This window comes from Pezoporus flaviventris, unplaced genomic scaffold (assembly GCF_033815535.1).
Source record: "Pezoporus flaviventris isolate CSIRO_AGI_PZ_B2104156 unplaced genomic scaffold, CSIRO_AGI_Pfla_v1 ptg000055l, whole genome shotgun sequence".
NCBI lineage: Eukaryota > Metazoa > Chordata > Aves > Psittaciformes > Psittacidae > Pezoporus > Pezoporus flaviventris.
Genome location: NW_026892603.1, coordinates 7,059,365 through 7,076,038, shown reverse-complemented (window position 1 = coordinate 7,076,038; position 16,674 = coordinate 7,059,365). Strand labels below are relative to the sequence as shown.

At 37.3% G+C, this 16,674-nt stretch overlaps 1 protein-coding gene across 1 annotated transcript in view; it reads right to left on the bottom strand.

Moving 5' to 3' along the window:
* The window catches only part of COL28A1 (collagen type XXVIII alpha 1 chain), a 70,476-nt gene that overhangs the window by 32,759 nt on the left and 21,043 nt on the right, over positions 1–16,674 (bottom strand). The window contains 10 exon segments of the mRNA XM_061469179.1: positions 415–483; positions 1,858–1,926; positions 2,621–2,689; positions 3,157–3,237; positions 4,153–4,221; positions 5,426–5,494; positions 6,984–7,051; positions 7,517–7,583; positions 15,560–15,640; positions 16,594–16,638. Coding sequence (XP_061325163.1) covers positions 415–483; positions 1,858–1,926; positions 2,621–2,689; positions 3,157–3,237; positions 4,153–4,221; positions 5,426–5,494; positions 6,984–7,051; positions 7,517–7,583; positions 15,560–15,640; positions 16,594–16,638 — 687 coding nt within the window.

Here is a 16,674-nt window from a genome sequence, read left to right as displayed (position 1 = left end):
TGTTCAAAATGGCAGCTGAAGTCAAAGCAGTAAATGTTTAATGGCTCTTCTAACATGTAGGCAGTACAACCACCACTGTCACACAGACTGGGCTTTTTTTTTTCCAAATCACTGCAGGGGAACAGAGGTAGTAATGTTTCTCACAGGCTTTAGAAATACCTCACGAGCTTAGAAAAGATGGGCAAACTCCATTCCAGCTATGGCTGCAGTAATGATTTTAGGAGAGAAGGTGGGAGCTCTAGCCCAGCATTTTGCATTTAAAACCTAAAACTGTGAAGTTAAGTGAATATCTGTCACTGAAATTCTTCTTATTTTGATCATAGTCAATTTATACCGAAAATCTTAATTTATCAGCAACTAGTGAAAGAATTAGAGGACCCTGTAAGGAGCAGTTACAAATAAAAATAGGCTCACTTTAAGTCCTTGCTCCCCAGTTGCTGGATGTCCTGGTTCTCCTTTTTGTCCAGGTACACCTGGTTGACCCTAGTAATAAAAAGTCTTGCTTAACAAAGAGACACGATTTAGCTTCATTAATTTCTTGCACTACTTCACTAACTGGTTTACAAGCAGAATTGAACCTGATGATCCTTAGGGGTCCTATCCAACTTGAGATATTCCATGATTCTGTGATTCCATAGTTATAAGCGGTCAAGTTTTCAATCAAGCAGTTTTAACTGGAAAATTCTGTTCTTTAAAACCCCCAGTAACTTGTAAGATTGCATCTATTTTATTTAACCTTGCAGTGGGCAGAAAGTCTAAGTGAATCATTCCAACTTCCTCCTTTTTGTTTTAAACTATTTTCTTTTTTGACTTCATACCACTAAATCAAAATTTCTTTGGTCACTGAAGGAAAAGTGAGCCCAAATAAATATCAGAACTTCTGCTTAAAAGAAAGTTTTACCCTCATGATTGTTCCTTCCAGTTGTTCTGGAACAGTTAAAGAAATAGGAATTCCATTTTTCAATTTTGATTTTAAAAATACTTTTTGCATTAGGAAAATTGTCCTCATACAGAACATGTTTCACAGCTGCACAATTTTCCCTATATTAATATTAAACATTGCTGCTGTAACATTACTTACATGCCAAAGAAAATTATTGTATTTCTCCCTACTTTTGCTACAGTGACTAATGTCTTCGTTTTGTACATCAAGGTGATTACAAAGCACACTTCTGTTTTACAGTTCATCAGTTTATTCTGCTTGCCATCCTTAGTATTTCAGCAATTCCCCTTCTCTCTTCTGACAGTGTCCGCCTGACACTGTATTGCTAGCAGCCCAGGCTTGGACAGCCATAATTGTTTACCCCACTTTCCTGTTCTCTTCCTTCTTTCCCTCCTTCTGTGGTGCAGTGTCAGCCAAATGCACTTATGCTCTTTTTTCTCTTCTAGTGTGTCTATGTTTGGTTTTAGTTCTTATGATGACCACAGGATGCTGAAGGACAGGCTGAAAGTATGATGGGACTGGCCTTAAGTCTCAAAATCATTACTATTTTACAGCTAAGTTGTTTGGTTAAATGATTTACTTGAACACAATGCGTATGTGACATAGAATTAAACTGATGTCTGAGAGATGCTTCATTTATGAATTTGCCTTCATTTAGAACCTAAAATCACCATTCACAAAGGTTAAGTGCTGATGCTAAGCATCATAGGCTCCAGATGGGGCCATAGGCTCCATCTGGGGAACCCCTTGATAACATGGGTGGTTTCCCCTCAAAGATTCAAAAGTGAATTGTTATCTCCAGCAAGAGTTACATTTTTACCTCATCAAACAGACTCTTGAAAAGCCTGGCAAGGATACATTGCTTGTTGGGTTTTGCTGGTACTATTTTTAAAAAATAATATGTGACTTACTACCTTTGGACCTGGCAGACCAAAACCTTTAGATCCCTTAGCCCCAGGCTTTCCTTAGGGACCCTGTATACCCTACAAAGTAAAATAAGTGAGCGAATTACAGTCTTCCACATCTGAAACTCATCACGTTTCCATCTTTCAGTGAATTATGATTTTATCTTATCTTCAAAAGAAAACAATTTCCATGCCTGTGCTCAGGCTTAGTTTGGAGATCTTGGTTTTATTTTTCCTTTGTCTCTATCCTCTCTATTTCACTGATGTATCCAAGTGTAATGACAATTACTGTTAGTGCCTCAGTATCTGCATTTAAGCCCTGATTTGTAGCATGGTGGAAGCACGAACTCTTATCTTCTTTCTGAAAAAAACAAAACCTAAAAAATCTTTTGGGATGTTTCAGTTTTCTCTATCCAAATATTAAAGGCTGTGTTCAAGCTTCAAAGAGCTTGAAATCCAAAAGTAATGGATTCTTACCTTGCGGAACTGTTATCTGTAATATGTCATCATCCAAGCAATGCATCTGATTTATATCCCGTGCAAATTATTATGCAGATTTGACCAATTTTCTGTTTGCTTGAGTCTGAGACCATTCAGATCAGTTGGAATCACTTGAATTTACAAGCTTTGCCTAAAGACTAGTTAGATACTTTTTAAAATTAAAAATCACTATGAGATTTTTAATGCCTTCACATCAAAATCAGAGCTCTGATAAAGTATAAAATGTAAAATACATGCAAACGCTCACTACATGTCCAAAATGTAGACTTACCTGGCTTCCTGGATTGCCTGTTCCTGGTGGTCCTGCTGGGCCCTGTGGCCCTACTTGGCCTTGTTCACCCTATAAAAAGAATTTCATCAAGCCAAGGGAATTAAAATTGTTCTGGATCCCTCTTTGGGGAACTGGGTGCCAAAGAGCTAACAAATTTCAAAAGCCAGAGTGTTCCTTTGCCTATTCCAGATGCATTGGATTAGGTGACTCAAAGGGCTTTTTACACTTCACAAATATTTAAATAAAATTTGAAATTTTTTAAATACAGTATTTCTGAAACAAATTTAGAAGGAAAAAGTCAATTTCTTACCTCATACTCCCACCTGCATAGAATACAGTCCTTAGCGCTGTGTCCCCCCATTTAACATTAAGAGGCTCAGCTCCTTGATAATTGGGTGCAGCCTATGCAACTGCATGGAACAGAGGAACATGGCTCCTCAGATTCCAGGTAAAACATACCTTTGTATTGTCGTGACGTGTGAATAATTCATCATTAATTTAACTATAATTAACTAGGGATATGATTAGAAAAATACTCTGTGCCTCATCTTGTCTCCTTTGATTTATTGACCTGGCTGTCCAGGAGGAGCAGCTGCACCTTCAGAGCCTTTTTAACCCTAGATATACGTGCAGTATTGTAACTATATTTGGGAATTTATGAAGAGCACAGTCCTAGACAAACTAGTCATCACAATGTGGGTAATGAGGAAAAAAATATTCCTTCACAAACAAACAGGAAAAATAGTCAAGGTAATTCCTAGTATTACAGAAAAGTGATTCAGTTACAATTCGTTAAATGCTTCATCTGCATTCACTGTGTTTTTGAACACAGGACCTCAGAAGGAGAAAAGGAAATACTAGGAAGAAGGAAGCTACATTTTGTAAATGTGATGATATGTTCATTAGTCAGAGAGAGCAGTTTGGAACCTGGTGCAAGGACATGACGAACACCTTTCCCATAAAAGGAAGAAAAATCTTTGCTTAGTAGTCCAAGGCTCTAGAGAATCTTCAAGCCCCTAAAAAAGAGGGATACATTTTGACAAGAAGCCCAGTTGTGACTGAATCATAAATCTTTGCTTGTTTGTACATAGTTTTTAAAAAGGGAATGCTCACATGTATTAAGCTAGCAAGTGCCCTTGATGAGGTAACAGTCCATAGAGACTAATACAACCCATCTTTCAGTTTCCTAAAATGGTAAGGCAGAATGAAAACAGTTCCTGAATGTTTTCTTCCAATACAGAGCCCAAATAGCTACGTAGTCTTTCAGAAGATTTCTCTCATTAATGCTACCAAAATAAGGTATTTATTAACACATAAGCAGGAGAATCATTAACTTACTAATGTTAAAGGGACTGTACAGCTTTTTTGTAGCTATCTTGATAGAGTTTCTGAACACAAAGAGATATTCAGAAGACCAAGATCCATCAGCTGTTATTTTATACCAGTGGAATGATCAATGATCTCAAATAACTTAGATACTACTACAAATATGGCCCATGATATTAAAAAAACAGCAATTTCCATAAAACTACCTTTTGGCCTTGAATGCCCTCTCCTGGTAAACCTTTCTCACCTGGCAGACCATCAGGGCCACGTGGTCCCTGTAAGGAAAAAAAAAAAACATATTCAGACTATACCAGCAATTCCATTTTTATTGACATTTTGTCTAATTTGCAAGTCTTGTGACACTGGTAAGCAAAAATGCTCACCTGGCTGAACCCAGGCAATTAAAATGAAGTGTAACAACCCTTAACTGGAGGATTTATATTAGAAAAAGCTAATGCTGAAATGGTGTGAATTACATAATTAATGTCTAAAGATTGTACCCTTGAAAGTTAATGAACATGTAGATTAATTTACAATACATTTACCACTGCGATTTTTTTTCCCTGCAATTTCATATAGTTTCATTATTTCATAATGAAAATCCTTAATTTGAACATTGTTTTTTTCATACAAATGGAAGGTTAAACATGTAAAATTAGAGAATGCCAATTCTGCTTTAAATAGATACAGAAATAATTATTCTTGTAATGCTTTCTGTTCTTCCACAAAATTCTGCTCTTTCATTATTTATAGCTAATCGTTTTTAAAGATGATTTTGAGTAAGCAAAAAGTTTTTATTTTTTTTTGTAAGAAAAATAGTCTTTGACAACTACAAAGTGACTTAGAATGAATCTAACATCCACCCACATTCCTGTCTTTCAAAATTTCTTTGAGATTTTTAATGAAATACACAAGAAAACGGTAAATTTTATAGATTTCAGGAAGAAATGCAGCCAGTGAGCACCAGCACAACATTACAAAAAACTTGCTAAAGATCTGTAATTTGGAAGATAAAGATATAACTAAAAGCATATAATTTGGGTCTTTGTTTTTGATACAATTCAAATTATACACAGGAGCTGAGGAAGGTCTCAACCCTTGGATGTTCATCTTCCTGAAGTTTGATTTTAGACAATTTTTAAAGATTATCCTCAACTCAAATAAGTAGTTGTCCAGCTATTTACATATAACTCCATGTCTTTCTGAAAACTGGATACTGTAATCCTGCTCACATGGATCAAGCTATTTTTATTTCCCCAGAACATGCTTGGATATGGTTTTATTCTCCTGCTTTGGCAATCCACATGCAAATACTGCTGTAACGTTGGACTGGCATAGCCAAACACACTTCTGCTGCACCAGACTTAGTACAAGGTGGCTTATGGAATCAGTAGCCAATATAGCTCCTACAAATTAGTTACACTTACTAATACATATTTTATTACCTTTTTACTTCCAATCCATATATCACTGACTTACAGGTAATCCTGGCTCATGAATTCCAGGAGGTCCTGGGAATCCAATTCTGCCTTCTCAACCTTGAGCACCCTCGTGAAAAAAAGAAAATACTAGTTCAGTCCTAATTCAACTCAATGCTTTTGAAAAGCACAACATTCACATGTGGATGACTTAGTGATGACACCAGAAATGTCTGAAAGCCATTGTATAACATCTCCTGATTGGGGTGGTGGGGAAGAGAAATCATAAATAACAATTTGGAAAGATTTGAAAGAATCTTTCAATTTATAGTTGGAGCAGTAGATTGCATTCCATTCCCCATACCAGCAGCAAAGGTGTGTTATCACTTTACATAGGGGTAACTGCTGAAAAATGCAGGACTTGAGGGATGACAAGGATGAGAGAATGAAGTCAGGCTAAATTTTGAAGCAGGAATGCTCATGTGTGAGGAATCCTCACTGTAGCCTTTATCTAGACACTCAAACTGAAGCCTGCTTCAGTGGAATATGGGATTGCATGGGAACTCCAGGAACTGCATAGTGTCTGTATCTTCTGTATAAAGTGTCATACTCTTCACAATTCTTTCAGTTTACTAAAGACTGCTTCAAGGATAAGAGTACAGAGGATTTTTATCTCTCCCCAAGGTACTACAGAGACCGGGAGTAACACTCCTTCTCCATAAGCCGTTTTCTATTCTAGAAGGACCCAGTGTTTTTCCTTTTACATGGCAAACTATTATTAGGTTCTGAGCTGTATAAAACCCTCTGTGTTCCAAGGTCTGCTCCACTGCACAGAAAATACATGGGAGTTCAGTGAATGTGCAAATTAGAGCAGTAAAAGCCAAAAAGTGAAGATATTTTAGACACTATCACTTGGATTCAAAAAACAGAGGAAAAATGACATAAAGCAACACCAAAGACTTCACAGCCAGCACAACCAGGATGAGATCTAGTTCTGTCCAATTAGAGTCTCAGCTGTAAGGTCTCTGACAAAACTCTCATAAACTCAGTAGTCCTGTTTCCTATATAGATACTTTTCCAGTTCTACAAAAGGAGAGTTTGTTTGCCAGCATTAGCAAACATGACTTTTCCAAATTAGCAAGAATGGATTCCACCTTCTACTCATTTGCAATAAAATGAGATGGAAGAATTAAATGCTGCATGAGACAGAGAATTTTATAACCTGCAAGAATATCTGTTTCCTAGTGAAGAACACCAAGGCAAATCCATAACTTTACTGTGTATCACAGTGACTGAGATGTATTTCTTGAAGTATGGTTTACCCATTAGTGCAAGCATTTGCTAGTGCTTGAAAATGATCTCACATATTTAACTTCCATTTAAATAGCATTATTTCTGACTTCTGTTATATCAGTGGGACCACAATAAAAAGTTAAGAGTGGCTGGAAAGGCAGGCCTGTTATCTCCATCCTATACAAATACAAAAATCTATCAATATTGTACCCGTTTTAATTTAGATGTTAAGAGCTTGACTTTGGTAAAACAGTGGGTGAGAACTTTCATCCAAAACATGACTGCCAACAGTTGGCACTTCAACAGACAGTACCACTGAGAGTTACCTTGGGTCCTGGCTGTCCAACACCTGGTTGTCCTGGAAGACCATAGGGACCTAAACAGCCTTGCTCCCCTTAAAGAGAGAAAAAAAAAAAAAAAAAAAGGGACAGAAAATGGGAAGAAACTGTTAATGCCAATTGAACCTTCACCAAATCCTGCCGGTGTCTCTCTCCGGTTTCATTTAGGGCTACAGAAATATGGTTTTCAAGCAAAAAACCCAAAAACAGCCAACAACAACCCCCCAAAACTCCCCCAAGCCTGTTTAGATTAGGAGCACGGTCAATATCCCAGCCATATAAGTTGCAGGTATATGTTATGTAATATATAGATAATAATGTTCTAAAGCATTCTTTCATATGCATCAAGATAGACGCAAAATATATTTATTCTTTGTCATATCCTTGTTCCTGACTATGTCCAGTAGTTTGGTGCTTCCTCAGCTTCTTTTCTTGCTAGAAAGAGAGGAATTTGGAAATTAAACAGGGTTTAAGCTTTAAACATTGCACTCATGTTTCTTCCCATAGCAACACCTGCATACCATGACTGTTGTTCCTACTGCTATCTTTGGCTGCAGCTCCTAATTCTCTTGTTTGTTTACTGTGTTCCTAAGAAAGCCAACATAGCCACATGATTGTTAAAAAGACTTCTTATCAAATTGTGTTTATTTTCTGTAATCATATTTTGGGGGTTGTAATTTTGTACATACCAAGAAATCTTATGTGCTGATTTGTGAAATCTTTCAATGAGATTTTTTTGTGCTTGAGAGGAAAATGGACATATAAAAAATTACTACAAAGCCAGATATTTCTCCAGAAATCTATCAGTTTGTAATTTGCCAAAGAATGAAGCTAAAATACAGGAATGGGAATACACAGTGAAAGTAAACACATAGATTATCCTTGAAGCTTAATTTCCAATAACTATGCACTTGGAGGGCTACTACTACAGCTTTAAACCTATAATAAAGTGGAACTGGATGCCCAGTCTTAAATTCATTCCATTACAGGACAGTATGATATTTTGCAGAACAGCTATGAAATTTAATGCTAATTCAAAAAACAAGATTTTATAGCACAACTTCAAAATCTAATAAATTAATTCACCATTACTAGAAGATAATCCTTAAAAGGTAGAGAAAAATCAAGAGAAAGCTGGTATCACTCAGCAAAATAGCACCTGTATCTCCACATAGCACACCAGTAGGGTATTAGCAACACTGACATTGCTTTAATGTGGATTCTGTGCATGTACTTGCTGACAAATATAAAATGAAGATGTTTACTGTATACATAGGTAGACCATATTTTTGAGGTTTCTTAATAGTATTTTCATGACGAGAGTCACAACTCGGGTAATGCGTATCCAGATTATTGTAAATGCTGCAATCTTTTCCTGAGAGGAAGCCAATTAGAAATTGACCCATTTTGTTCATAGCTGGGTTGGGTTTTTTCCTCCTGTGTTTGTTCTGAAACTGATCAAACTACACAACCAACAAAAATTCCTCAAATGTCCATCTTCTAGACTTCCAGTTCCTCCATGGGATTAATCTGGCATTGAACAAACTGTCCTTTCAAAATCAGCTGATCAAAACTAGTTTTTATTAAGTGTTTCCCTTCAGCAGGAACTTTTGGGAAGGCCAAGAACAATACAACCAAAGTCTTGTCTCCTCTTTAATTCTCCTTACAAAGTCTCTGTTTCAAGTACTGTTGTCCTTTAAGACAACAGTTAACTGGATTTCAGTTCTTTTGGGGATGATTCTGTTTAGACAAGTAAGGGAAATATGTAAAGAAATGTTTTGTACTATTTCTTTAGAAAATATATGCTATACCAAACATTTTCAGAAGGAATTTAGTGACTTAAAAGCCTCCATTTCATTTCCAATGGTAGTACTTTAGGCTGCTGAATTTCATTCATGCCAACAAGTCACAAGCATCTAAGCATTAATGGAAGTTCAGCTGTTGATTGTACATCAGTATGAAGAAGTGCACTGGCAGAATGGTATCAGCAAAGCCACAGTACTGTAGCTACACACACCCAGCCCTGTGGTATGCTCTGCTTTCAGAACAAAATCATCCCCATAGAAGCTAGAAACTCCTTTATTTAGGTTTCAGTAGAAAGTTTTACAAGCAAATTTTCATGCATAGACACTGCCCCAAGGACAGAGATACTCCTGCCACTTTTACCCACAGCTGTGCTTCTTGCAAAGCTAGTCAAGAGGCACAAAGTATGGGTTTTGGAAGAATGTTAAGCCAAGCACACCAGTCTGGTTCCCAAGAAGCTTTGCCATTTCGCCTATAGGCTCCCTTACCTTACCACCAGCTCTTAATTCAATTGCTCTTCACTTGATAAGCAACATTAGCAGTTGCAGCTCCATGTACCTGCATTGCCCTGACACAGTCTAGTTAAGGATGGAGTTCCCCACTTCAAGGAAGAGGTGCCTCAGTAAAAGAAATAGGCATAAGCTGCTGCAAACCAGTCAGTGTACCAAATACTAGCTGTTGAAATTCACAGTCCTCATTTCTTTCATGGAGAAGGCAGCGAGAAATCTCTGTTGGGCCATGACGTATTAGCATGCTCCACAGAATGGACATGAAATAAAATACCAAGTTGAAAATATATTAAAAAATTCTATGAGATTAAAAAAAAATGCATGCAGCACCACTATTATAGGTAGTAATCTGGAAACAGCAAATGCCACTAAGCACGCTGGCCCCACTTGTCAAAACTAAGCCTCTGAAACGGTGTTGGAACTCGTTCCATTCTGAAAAATAACATTTGATAAATACAGGCTCATCTCTCAGCTGAAACAATTAACCAAATCCCTTGGTTGTATTTGGAAAGTGTCTTCCAATTTTTGCCTTGTTGTCCAAGTGGATGCTGGTTTTTGCATCTATTTCTGACAGCCCTTGACAGAATTCCCAAGGGCAGTAACTCTCAAGGATGCTTTCTATCACAAATCATTTGCTCCTTTGCAAGATCACCCCTGTGATAGATCTATGCTAATATAAGCATTGCCTTGAATGTAGGTGGGAGTCCTACAGAAGTTAGCTTTTCCGAAAGCTCTTTTTCAAACCATGATAGAAACAGTTTTCTTTCAAGTGACTGGTGTTGTAATCTGCCTTCCAGCAGCCGTACCAGCAGGTACTGCTGTAGGCAGTGTAAACAGCCCTTATGATAAAAAGCATGTAGGGTAATTGAATGCTTTCTCAATGATAGCAGAGGATGCCTGAGTATTAATGGAGAAAGAAACCCCACCTTCTTCTGCCAGACAACATACAAAACTTAAACTTTTAAAAACTGCATATTTCAAACTTCATGCAGCTATGAGTAAGCCTGGCTTTTATCTTCCATGGTTTTGGTGTACAGCTAATGTGGAATTTGTTAAAACCATAAAGAGCTGGCAGTAGTATCATTATCTCCATGTGTAGAAGGGGAAGTCTGCTTCTCAAAGTGCCTCTTTGTAACTATTTTCTTTGTCTAGCATTCTACTCAAAATCTTTTTTTCTCTTCCTGTTAGGATTTTCCTTCATGTGGCATTTAATATCAGCTAAAGCAATGGGAAGGAAAATTTACACTTGATTTGAGCTAAGCATTTTTACATATTAAAACAGTTTAAAGTTCCTATTTAAGTTGGGAACATACTTAACAGTCTACCCCATTTTTTGTCCTATCCTGAGTTACCAGCTAGGCTGAAATCATGACACCCCAAAAGAAAAAAGACTGTTATATTATGATGAGTACCAGTTACTGCCAGTATAAAGAATTTCTTTACTTTTCAAAGAGTAAATACATACTATAAGGAAAACAAAGACGCTGTATTTCAGTCTACAAAGCAATAAAGGTTAAGCTATAGTAGAAATAGTTTTTCAAATATAATGATTTTATCTTTAAAGTGAATGTTGGCAGCAACAATACAAGTAGATATGGACATTTTAACAGATATTGCTGGTATTTTGTATTTCTAAGCTAGTTGAAATACCTAGGAGCTACACTTTACAGGGAAATTGAATTTTTTAATCTACTGGGAAAGACTTAACTTGCTACAGAAGTAAGAAAAGAATTTAGAAGTCATTAGAAAAGACATCCCTTAGCAGTTCATTCTCAGACACATTTTCAGGGAAATATGCAATGATGCATTTTTCACAGAACCATCCCAGGATGTTTTAATGGGAGTAACTTCTTGGAATACCCACATTCAAACTTAACTGTTTCTTTAAAAGTTCGTATACATGTCTGTTCATAGAACTTCAGACTCTAATTCAGAGTCTATGCATATGAAAACTTTCAAAAGTGGCTGTTACTATTAGCAGTGGCTTTTACAAATGTGTTGTTCTCAGCCTTCCTATGAATGTATCATGGTTTCTAGAAATGTGTACTTCATTTCTAGTAGCTGGTCTAAGAGTTCAAACAAACAAACTCAATGTCACTTCTGAAATGATAACCATAAGTACTCCCTGTTCATCACTTCTTTATGAGGGGAACACAGAGCACTTTCTTAATTTCTGACCTGATTTTATGATCTGTAACCACATCATTCTGGTTGTAAACTGTCCACTGAAATTTGTGACTAGTGACTATTATACCCTTAACTAACAAGCAAATTTTCAAAATTACCTTGAATATAAACACTCTTATGGAACCTTACCGGTGCTATCGTATTGAAAATATTGTTGATTTTTTAAACAGCAAATAATAGTTAACCTTTTTTTAATGAATGAAAACAGGCAAAATAATGACTACTATTTTGAATAAATTAAAAGATATATGCATGTTGAAAATATAAAGAACAGCTGTGGATGTTATTTTTTCTTGGTATTTCAAATTTCTGAGAGAAAAAAAATAATGTAGAATTAGGCTTTAACAGTATTCTTTTTTTGTTTGTAAATTTAATATCTTTCTGGCAACATTGACAGTAGGCAGTAGAAAGTCAGTAAATCAGAAAACAGACAGTATAATCCTGGTGGTCTGATCATGACATGTGCGGGGGACAGGACCAAGATAACTACTTCAGAAGACAGGAGATACACAGTGAAAACAGCGAGTTCTCAACTCCTGACTAGGTTTGAGTGAAATGTCCTGTTGCATTCTAATGCTTTTCTCTCAAAGTTACTATGTTTTATACTGTTGTTATAGGTTTACTGTTAACATGGAAGTTAAATTTTGGTTAAATGGTGTCGTGGTTTAAACCCAGTCAGGTAACTCGTTCGCTCACTTCCCCCCACCCCTTTCTTGCCCTCCCCCTGCTCCTGGAGGGACGGAGAGGAGAATCGAAAAGAATGCAACTCCCACGGGTTGAGATAAGAACAGTTTAGTAACTAAGGTATAACACAAATCACTACTGCTACCACCAATGATAATAATGATAAAGGAAATAACAAGGGAAGAGAATACAACACCTCAGCACCAGCCGACCGATAACTTGCCCCCCCTCAGCCCGACCAAGCACCGACCCATACCTCCTCCAACCCTGCAGTTTCCCCAGCCCTTCCGGCTCACTCCCAGTTACATCCTGGGCATGACATGCTGTGGTATGGAATACCTCTTTGGTCAGTTTGGGTCAGGTGTCCTGTCTCTGCTTCCTCCTGGCTTCCCCTCCCCCCTGGCAGAGCATGAGGCTCACAAAGTCCTTGGCCAAACCAAAACATCACTATCAGCTCTGTTCCCGAGCTGAAAGTCAAAACACAGCACTGCACCAGCTACCAAGAAGGAGAAACATGACTCCTACTGCTGAACCCAGGACAAATGGAAATATATTTAGTCAGGTAAACTAATGATATAACATTAACATGTATTTTTATTTTTATTTATTTGTCATTTAAAATGCCTCAACCTCTTTATGGAGAAGATTTGTATATATACGGTAATAAAACTATTTAGATGTTTTTGAGATGCTATAACTTTGTAGAAATGCAAATAGAGAAAACTTTATTTCAGTCTGCTTAACAAAAACTGGGTTTATTTAATGCTATATGGAGCTGCATTCTCTGCAGGATATAGGCTGTACAACATACACGTGTGACTCGAAAAGGGTGAAAGTAAAGTGATGAAGTTTGCTTGTATATTAAAGAGGTTATTAAACTTAAGGACTGATTGTGAATTGCATCAGAAAGACTTTAAGAGATTAAGGACGTGATTCAGCTCCGTATGATTATACCTAAACTTAGGTGTCTACGTAGAAACACACTGTCTGAGTTCCTGCTATAGTCAGTGGAAAGCTGCTCAGTGCAGGCAGTAGGACTTTGAAAGAGATTCAATTCATTAATGTCAATATGATAAGGCAACGCCATGAAAAGGGATAGAATTTGGGTGTTGTGCAGCCATTAAGTCTTCACAAAGGGTGGATTAGCAAGCAGCTTAAGAGGGAATGAGAAAATGCATATGAATGACAGAAGAAATAAGGTATGAAAAGTTCTTACCATACGCTATCTTGCTTCAGAGAAGTCAAATTAAATTAGCTGAAGTTGCAATGCTGCTGGTGGCTGCCAGAGCCAGCAGCATCCGGACAGCACAGAGTTGACACTGTCCTGAGCCGTGCCTGCTGCCTGGCCCTGTAAAGTGAGAGAATGGGTTCGGCATTTCCTTACAGAGGTGTGGGAAGGACTGAGTTGTATGAGAGAACTGTAGACTTCACAAATGAGACCCAAAACATCTGTAGGCTGAGCTTGATCCAGAGTTTATATTTTGAAGAGGAACTGAATCCCCTCTTTCAAACCTCAACACGGCCCACTAACAATGAATAAAAGTGTTCAGCAGTGGTGTTCTGTGTAATGTCATATCAATACTAATTTCATGCAACTGCCTTTAGGTCTGCTAAACTGAGGTAAAGTCACTAGTTCGGCTCAAAAAGCAGAAAGTATTAGCATGGAAAGGCCACAGGTATAAGGAACTGCACTAAGAATAGACTTTTTTTTTCTTTATCCAAAGCAGTTATAAATAACTGCCATTTTCCACATATATTGTATTATGTGTCATGAAAACTAATTTCAAAAGAGTAATTGAATAATCCTTCTGTAAAGATGAAAGATATTGGAAAGACTGTGATGTGTCTGAACCAAAAAAAGGCCTTGACCTTTACTAGTCGAATGGGTGTTTATTAAGCTGTAAACAACCACTGATTATCTGTACCGATGATTAAAACATTTTTCGCTCATCTCAAATAAGCTCCAAAATGCTGAAGATTAGCTCTGGTGCTAGGTATGGACAAGACATAACCTCTAAACATACATACGCTTTGACTAAAGTCTTCAAGTGTAATAATTACCCAAGCACACTAATCAAACTTGTCTTGCAATATTCGCATTATGATAGATGTCTAAGCCTGGAAAATCCTTGACTATAGACTTTAAATAGCAGGCTGCTGAGTTGGAGGCTGAAAAATGAGAGACTCTTATGCTGAAAATGGGCATCTAAAGTGTAACAAGAGACCATAAATACTATATCCAGGCAGACCAATCCTAGAGAGAGCTGCATGTACTTTATAGACATGAAAGTGTGTGAAGAGACTGACAGGAGGACAAACAACATCCTACAAATATGGTTCAGTGTATAATAAAAGAATGTGGTAGTACTATCTTGGACCCATCAGTGTGAAATGACAGATAAAAAAATTACTGTAATTTGCTGTACTGCAGTTAAAGAGAGGCATGACTTTTCTCCCACATGTATGAATAGCTTCATTCAGACCCATCATTCTCTTCCTCTCCTGACTTCTGAAATGCTCTGTAGCAGCTTTCCTAATCAAGCATTTTGTTGAGAAGATGAAGAATTAAGAAGTATGAAAAAGCATTTGTCAGGAATAGGAAAATCATGATGGATGCCAGTATTCCAAAATTTTTACAACAAACATTTCACATCTCTAAATTTATTTCTATGAATCTTCAACTGAAATTTTTGGCTAAGAAACAAAACATTAGTATCTAAATATTGCATCTTTGACAAATTACTTTGTGTGAATTTAATTGCCTTGTATAACTTATAAATGGCATTGCATAACCAGACTACCAATGATCGTGTGGTAAAAGTCTTTGTCATTAGACCCTGCATTTTCAAATGGATACATGAAACATCTTTCTGTACCAAACAGTGATGCCAATAGCTGTCCCATGAGCAATTATCTGTATTCACATATAGCAATTTCCCAAAGGTTTGCAAACCAGAAGACTGACTAAATTAATCAGACACTTTATCCAACTGATTTTGCATGACAAGCTGCAGTCATTAACTTCAAATGATCTATTTGAAATAGGATTAAAGCATTAATCATCATTAAATCTTACACCTCTACCAATGTCACAAGTTGTCTTGCATTTTTTACACAATTAAAATTAGTTTAAATACTCAATCTGAAGATTTTAACCACTATCTAGAATTACTTAAAATCTTTAAACACAAAGCATTTTAGCAGAAAAAAATCTGGAAAAAACTTCCCAAGTGATGGCTGAAGCCGAGACACATATTTTGGTGATTCAAATTCCTGTCTAAGTGCTGTGGCTCTAGGCAAGTCCATGCTGCACCCTGTTGTGGCCCTATAAGATGCCCTTGAAGACCCAGATGGAAAATAGGCTGCATGTGCCAACAATACCAAGCCTTCATAACATGATGGCACCATTGCGTACCAAGCATGTGGTGTACACTCTGTGCAATAAACACCACTAACAAAAAACTACCAAGGAAGAAAGATAGTAAAGTATAAAGATTCCACACAGAGCTTCTGCATCTCCACTCCCTATATAAATAACATCTACACATACTAATATATCTTACCTTGCTTCTTTGAATGCATTTTGGGCCTGGCTCACCTGGAAGTCCCCTGATACCCTATACAAAAGTCAAAATATAGGACGAGTTGCCTTTGAGGATGCATGTAAAGGTGGAATATTTTGGACTTGGCCTGAACAATTGCACTAAAACATACTACAGTGGTAAGCTCTAAAGGGCAAGGATTTTATGTGTCATATCCTGGGAAGTGGCCAACACATTATATTCTTAATATTCAATAACCAGTGCTGGCAGAAAGGATCTTCAACTAGTCCATGTGAACTGCATCTGCTTTATTTAAAGCTTTCTTCCTTTCTCCTCCTGCTCCCAACTTTGCCATATTTTCATAGTCTCCCTTCTGCCCGAGTAAATAAACTAAGCTGTCACACCTCATTTAGCTCTGTTTGCAAGAAATCACTTCCCTGCATTTATCTGCGATGATAAACTGAGATTAATTTTAATTCCTGGACATTACCACAACCATTGTGTCCCTTCACAGAAGGAAATAATTAATGACTCTCTGAAGAGACAGAGCAGGTGAGGTACTAAATATGGATGCTACCATATAAGAGGAATTTAGCAAGTAGGAGTATGACAGGGCATGATTACGCTCTACAGGTAAGAGAAGAGCTCTGTAGTTGGAGAGCACAAGTGGGCCACAACACCACTAAATCTGAGCAGATTTAAGCAGCAGCAGCAACAAAGGTTTTTTCTTTGAAAATTATTTCCAAAAGACAAAGATTTGCTAGATTCTGCTGTACTGCTGCCTCATGCACCAATCACACTGCTCTCTGCAGAGCTGACAGGTTGTATGTAGAAGAAATTTACAGAATATTTGGAAGCTTCTAGTTCCCTTACCTGAGGCCCCTGAGGTCCCATAGGGCCAAGAGGACCTTCCAAACCCTAAGGAAAATTAAGATTCAATTATCAGATGAATAG